The sequence below is a fragment of the Cryptotermes secundus genome, unplaced genomic scaffold (assembly GCF_002891405.2).
Source record: "Cryptotermes secundus unplaced genomic scaffold, Csec_1.0 scaffold854, whole genome shotgun sequence".
Taxonomy (NCBI): Eukaryota; Metazoa; Arthropoda; class Insecta; order Blattodea; family Kalotermitidae; genus Cryptotermes; species Cryptotermes secundus.
Window position 1 is genome coordinate 352173 of NW_019727108.1, and position 6988 is coordinate 359160.

Genomic DNA, 6988 nt, shown 5'->3' on the forward strand with positions numbered 1-6988 from the left:
ACTAGCTGAGAGGTATCTATAATGCTTCCCCATCTACCAGAGGTATTAGAGACTGCTGTTGGGCGGGAAACGTCCGTTAATTTGGCTCAGTGACCTCCTTTGGAGATATGAGGTTCTTTTATGTGCCGTAAAGCTATGACACGAGACCCATGGCTTAAAGTCCCTCCCGGAGGACTTGTTCCCTGAATTTTTCCGCCCTTAAAAATTCGACGACCTCCGCCGGGTATTTGAACCCGCGTAGTACAAGTCATGAGGTAGGAACATTACCTCTAGACTACGGAGGCCGCTTATCAGATCCCTAACTTTCGCAACATTTTCTGGTGTTTTGCCTGTTGACGGCTGTCCCGAACGATCGTCATCATCAGTCAATGTTTGGCCATTTTTAAAATGCTTATACCAGTTGTAAGTTTGTGTCTGGCCTAAACTGTTTTCACCAAAAGCTTGCTTCAACATTTGGTGTGTTCCTGCAGCAGTTTTCCCAAGTTTGAAACAAAACTTTATACAGACACGCTGCTCTCTCAGGTCAGCCATCGCAAAACTGCAAATTCACGGAAACACAACAATGGAAATACGTTCACCAACAATAAACCCAACCACTCAACTCGACGCCGCTTGCCACACTGATTCAAGAAGGATGTGAGAGGAGACACCTAGCGGTATTTCGATGTACTCATAATGATTCGCGCGCAAAATTCAAATTTCGGAAACTTTTGGATTGCCCCACGTACTTTGCACTGAGTCTTTTGCCCACAAAAATTCACAACAGAATGCTGCTCTTTGGTAGTACTCACATTAAGCATGGTTGCCATTTTAACTACTGAAAACAGACTCTGAACATGCGCATGCATGTCTGCTACCTAGAGTGTTTCTTTTATTTTTAAAAAAAATTAATTTGTATACAAAAATGGCCCACACAATGCCCATCTGGCCCTCTGTAGCACATTCTTGTAAACATCTTATTCTATCATATTGGTCACCCAACAGTTTTAGATCTCTCTCTTAACTCTAAGAATATGCTATTAATATTTTGTACATATACTTCTTTTTCTTTTTTTAAATAAATTTAGGAAATATGTTTATAAAGTAACACATGCCTTGCACAATTCTTATATCTTCTAGTCTTAAGAGCAAAGACTGTCATGAAGATGGACTGTACTACCTAGTGATAAACATAAAAAACCTAGTATGTCCATTACAGCTGTTTTGCTTCCATTTGTGACCTATTTACTGACTCTCCCTCCTACATTAAACAAAATCTACAAAATGCATTTGTAGAGAACTGATCAAATTACAACATATTGTTTAAGGCATAAAATTTCACTCTTGTTTGTTACAGCACACATTAATGTGATAAATCTGCTGATCAATGACTTGCTAATACTTCTTTTGTCTATACAGCAACTGTATGCAATATTACCAATATTCTTAAGCTTTACCTGGTTCAAGAGATACAAAATTTTTGTAAGAATGTGTGTACATTTTCTTGGATTCACAGGAGTATCATTGAAAGTACGAGTTTCTTGTAGTACAGTAGTTTTCTCAATGTTCTGGAAAGGATTTCCACTTCCTGAAAACAAATTTAAACCTATATTATCAGAAACAACTGGAATCGAGCAAGCTGGTGATGGTGCCATCTGAATAATATACATGCATAACCAAGATTGCAGTTTTCTGGGATTCCATACCTGTCTATCAAACGTAATGGTATCGCATCCCAAAAACTGTGACCATGATATTCACTGCTGTGAGAACCTAAGATCTTACACAAATAGGAACTGCCTGTGGTAGTTACAAAAATGTGCCTGCCAGTGCCAGTTAATTTTATTATTTATTTTAAAATGAGTAACAACTTCACTCAGATCTTTGTAGTTTGCTGGTCTTTATGTATCTCACCCTGTAAAGATGTCATGATTATTTATACTAAACTCACAATTCTTGCATCAATTGATTACATAATTTACAGATGTTTCAAACATGTTTTGCTTGTAGTATACATAAAAAAAAGTAAAGCTATCCCTGTACCAGGCCGTGAAGGCCCATAGGGTTGTGAGATGTTGAGGCTCCCACATTATCTAGACAATCGGCTCAAAGATGGCGGTAAGGTTGTCAGCCTTACGCGCCGGCCGCACTTTATTCCCCAGGAAAATTATTTAATTAATTCCTGGTACTCATTTCTGTTAGAGGTTGAGTAAACCCCTGGGAGGATTAGGTCAACTTTGATATAAAATTTTAACACACAATTGGAAGTGACCTAGTTTAAATATCTCTGATAACATGTGATACTACCAATATTAATCTTTCCCTTTGAAATTCTAACTTGATATTCTGATTTAATTAAATTACTCATATGTTGTTACTTTCTTCATATTTTTCCACATAATTTAAAAATGATTAAGAACATTTTCAAAAACGTTTATTTACCTTCAAGACCCAACTATTAAAATAATGTGCTATGAGAGCCAGAAGAGACAGCCACTGCTCTGTAACAGCAAACCTAGACACATTTCTGGGGCAATGAATCAACATGCAACAATGCACATTCCAAGTCCCTCCAGCCTGCTCATGTGTTGGCTCCTCACAATAAAAATTCCTTTGCTTCCATACTCAGCTGCTCATGACTACAAACTGTGACCACCTACTGATAACGGACTCTCAGTGGCAACTCACTCATGTCCAGTTGGTTAACCTGCTACCGACTCTCACCAGCACAGTGACTTTTAGCTTCATCCAGAGATAGGGTCTAGCTCTGTTGATTACGCTCAACTGAGTGGGCTTTACCTGAAGACGGAGACAGAATCCAGTCTCCAAAATGTTGTTTTGAAAAATAGACGAGATAGTTTTTAGACAAAGACAAGATGATGGATAATGTCCAAAAACATAATATTTGTACTTTGGGTCTCATCAAGATCTAGGACCAAGAATTTTGCTCTCTCCTAACACATGTACATGTTTAAGAAATGGGCCTTCCCCTTCAACAAGGGGAGGGGTTAGTCATTCTGTGTATTTCTGAAGTCTGTTGCACTGCAGTTTCAGCAGTAGGATATCCATGCTGTCACAGTGCCCCATTTCTAACTGCACTATGCTAAGTAACATTTACCAAAAATATACAGAGGGTTTCAACGTCAGAGTCGGAGTTACTTTATGAGTGAAGGTTTACTGCCAATCAGTTTGCCTTGGTGCCATGTCCCTTGAGGATCATGAACAGAAATGTTTTCTTTGCAACTGAACCTTTACTATCACAGTCCTTACTAATCATCTTCTCGGATGAGAGGATGGGTTTCCCTTTTATGAACAGGCTTTGCCTTTGTCAAGTGTACATATCACACATTTAGAATACGTCTACATGGTTATTGGGAATGCCTTTTCTTCCTGGGAAATGGTCGGTCGGTCGGTCGGTCGGTCAGTCAGTCAGTCAGTCAGTCAGTCACTCACTCATGGAACTGAGCCCTTCTTGAGAAGCTGCCAACTGTTCTGCTACTCAAGAATTTCCCAGCATTTTAAGGAACACAAAGGTTCATTACCATGTTCACAAGAGCCCTCCACTGGTTCCTATCCTGAGCCAGATCAATCTAATCCATAAAATCGCATCTCTCCCTCTCTAAGATCCATTTTAACATTGTTCACCCACCTATGCCTTGGTCTTCCCAGTGGTCTCTTTCCTTCTGGCTTTCCCACCAATATCCTATATGCATTCCTCTTCTCCCTCATTCGTGCTACATCCCCTGCCCACCTCCTCCTTGACTTGATCATTCTAATTACTCTTGGAGAAGAGTACAAGTTATGAAGCTCCTCATTATGCAGTTTTCTCCAACCTCCTGTCATTTCATCTCTCTTTGGTCCAAATATTCTCCTCAACACACTGTTCTTAAGCACCCTCAGTCTATGTTCCTCCCTCAATGTCAGGGACCAAGTTTCACAACCCATACAGAACCACAGGCAACATTATAGTTTTGTATATTATAATTGTTATGTTTTGGGGCAGCAGACAAGAAGACAAAAGTTCTGGGCTGAACGGTAGCAAGCATTACCCAAGTTCAATCTCCTCTTAATTTCCTCCCGAAACAAGTTTTGATTTGTTATTGTCATTCCAAAATATGTGAACTGTGCCACATTATCAAAACATCTGTTACCTATCTTTATGTCATGATTTTGTCTTACATTTTGGTGATGAGACAGCAACATATACTTAGTTTTCTGTGTCTTTATGTGGTCAGTCCAACAAAAGTGATAATCTGGAATGAAGCACCTCATGGGGTTTGACATGTGTCTCTGAGAGCAGAGCCACATCTATATGTAAGTCTTGCAGCTGTTTACTGAGCTCACAGTACTGCCTCCAAATGACATTTGCATTAAATGCTTTGACTGTGAGCAGAAAATAAACTCTAGCAGCCATTTTGTTTCATTAAGTACCATTTTTGTAACAAATATTATCTTGTCTTTTTCTGACACAGCTTCACTGAGCTCTGTCATGATCTGTTGCACTACAGTGACAATTTTTAACGTGTCACTGTTAGTCGAACTGGGAGCCTGTACTGACTGGCCTGATTTCGCAGATGCTGCTGCATGGAGGTCCACAAGCTTTCTCCATATGGCTGGTGTTGCCTGTCTTGACATGGTACACCAGCAAGGTACGACCGCTCTGGTGAAATGAACTTAGAGAAGAACGTCCCCCCACAGTATACCTTGAGAGCTTGTTGGGCTCCTCTCCCTTGCAGTTCTCCTTTCATGTGGCTGCAGCTTTGATATAACACTGGATGAGGTTTCTATCCTTCTATTAGGGTGCAAATTCAGCAGCTCAGAATTGAATCTGTATTTGTCTTTTCAGGGCATCCCCTATGCAAGTAGACACCACCACACCATAAACATCCAGGGGTTGCTCACAGTTGGCCCCAGATATGGCCAAATCTTTTGCAATTGTTGCACTGTGTAAGGGCAGTCTGAGCTCTGTATAACTCTTACCTTCATGATAATATCGTTAAGGCTATTCAGCTTGAATATCTCTGAGATTTTTATTTCCTGTTAAGGAAACAAAGAATAAAGCGACAGTTTAGAGGTGGGTTTGCCTGTTGTGTACTGTTCAAGTGGCCATCATTTGTTTCACATTGATTATGTTAAAATATAAGTCCACAAGGTTATTGGATATATCTTCTTTTGGTGTCCTTCTTTAACTGGACCACACAGAAAACATTGTTCCAATGGTTTCTCTGTCACTGTGCTTACTCTTCAACAGTTCCTATCTTGTTGCATGGTGATTTACTGCTCCAGAAATGTGTTTAGGTTACCATTGCCTGGCTGTCTCTCTTGGTTTTCATGTCATAAAATTCTATCCTGAAATGGGATCTACATTATGAAACTTGGCTGCCATTGGTATGTTTACAGAATTGGATGCTGAAAATAATGTAATTTTGTAACACAAAATCGACGAAAAATGTTGCACAATGCAAAATTAAGAAATTGAAAAAAAAAATTGGTTTTAGAATGCTTCTTTCCTAAAACATTAACGATTTAAAAAGTGTTTGTATTGTATTTCTAATTTGTTTTGACTGAAATTCGAAGAAAAAAAGATTTTTCGCCAGTTTTCAAATTACTGTATCTCTTTAATGATGAGTTGGATACCATTAGTATATTAACATTTTTTGTTCCAAATTACCTCAGGAATGCCCTCCCTAAGTGGGGTAAAACTTCGTGAATCACCCTGTATACCCTAAACATAATCTAACAGGCTTTATTTAACCAAAAATAGTAAAATACACAAATCAACTATATTAATAAACAATATCAATGTCAATATATGAACATCGTAACAAAAGCATCTGAAGAGCGAAACCTATGTGAACGTTTGTAACTGACACAAATGACGTCGGTAAACGTCGTATTGACACGAACCCTCATATCTAACCCTTTAGAAAAAAAAAATCACCCACATTTTGCTACAATGTGGAGAGCTACAAGCCTGAACAGTAATTGCTGGACAAAATTGATAAATTTTCTTTCAAAACATAAATATCTGGCATCAAATCAAATGTAGAAAACTGTTTACTGATATTAATGTACCCTCTTCTTCTTCCTTTTTGTCTCGTCTGAATGCGCTCATCGTATATCACTTAAAAACCACCTCTGACAAACATTAACATTCAACACAGTCAACACCGGTCAACACAGTATTTGCCAACGTAGTTAAATAGACGGCTGATATCAAATAAAAGACTATGTGTAGTGTAGTGTAGTATAATTCTTACAATTATTCTCATGCTCTGACGTCGTTAGATTACATCATTCTATACATTGTCAAGCTAATATTCTGATTAATAATACTATAAATTGTATTTACTACGAATTCTGACAAACTTTTGATTTCATAAGTACATATCTGAGATATGTTCCATAGTTCCATAGGCTAAAGATATGTGCTTTGATGTGTCTGCGAGTTTTCCAGATCCGTGCTGTAATTCTACTGTTCAACTGTTTCCGCAGATTGTTCTATGTACCTCTGCTCAAGTGTGCCTTTATGACCATTCTTTTCCTGTGTCATTTCAATTTAAACACAAGTATGGACGGGCTATCGGCTGGAGGCCCACTCAGCCTCTTATCCTAATAGTACCGGTGGCTCTATCCGCGGTAGAGGTGTGACCACTCAACTCCAACCAGTGTCGAGGTCAAAGAACGTCAAGAAGTCAAGAAAGGTGGAGCTACACTTCTACTCCCATTTGTGTGATGCTGAACTACATAAGCCAGGGATAACTTTGCCTTTACGCCATTAAGTCTAATATGAAATTTCCCTCCATTTGCACCCTATATTGAACATCATTATCGATCATTATGTTTCACGTTTATACTTGGTATCAAAATGCTTCCTTGGATTGCGAAATTTAATTTATGTTTCAATGTTAACTATATGGCAATTTAACTATGGTCATTAGATTATATTGGGAATATTGAAGGGAAATATTATAGCTCTTCAGAGGCAAACAGCTTATCTTATTACCCG

General features: G+C 38.6%; 1 protein-coding gene across 2 annotated transcripts in view; it reads right to left on the reverse strand.

Moving 5' to 3' along the window:
* The window catches only part of LOC111864500 (coatomer subunit gamma), a 56113-nt gene extending 49460 nt beyond the window's left edge, over positions 1-6653 (reverse strand). The window contains exons 1-2 of one of the 2 annotated variants that reach the window (XM_023851781.2): positions 6489-6653; positions 1437-1567 (exon numbers count right to left, since the gene is read on the reverse strand). In XM_023851781.2, coding sequence (XP_023707549.1) covers positions 1437-1567; positions 6489-6516 — 159 coding nt within the window. In that variant the 5' untranslated portion in view covers positions 6517-6653. Of the gene's footprint in view, positions 1-1436; positions 1568-6054; positions 6184-6488 lie in introns of those variants that run through there. The other variant, XM_023851780.2, reaches the window with a different exon arrangement.
* Between the last annotated feature and the right edge of the window lie 335 nt (positions 6654-6988).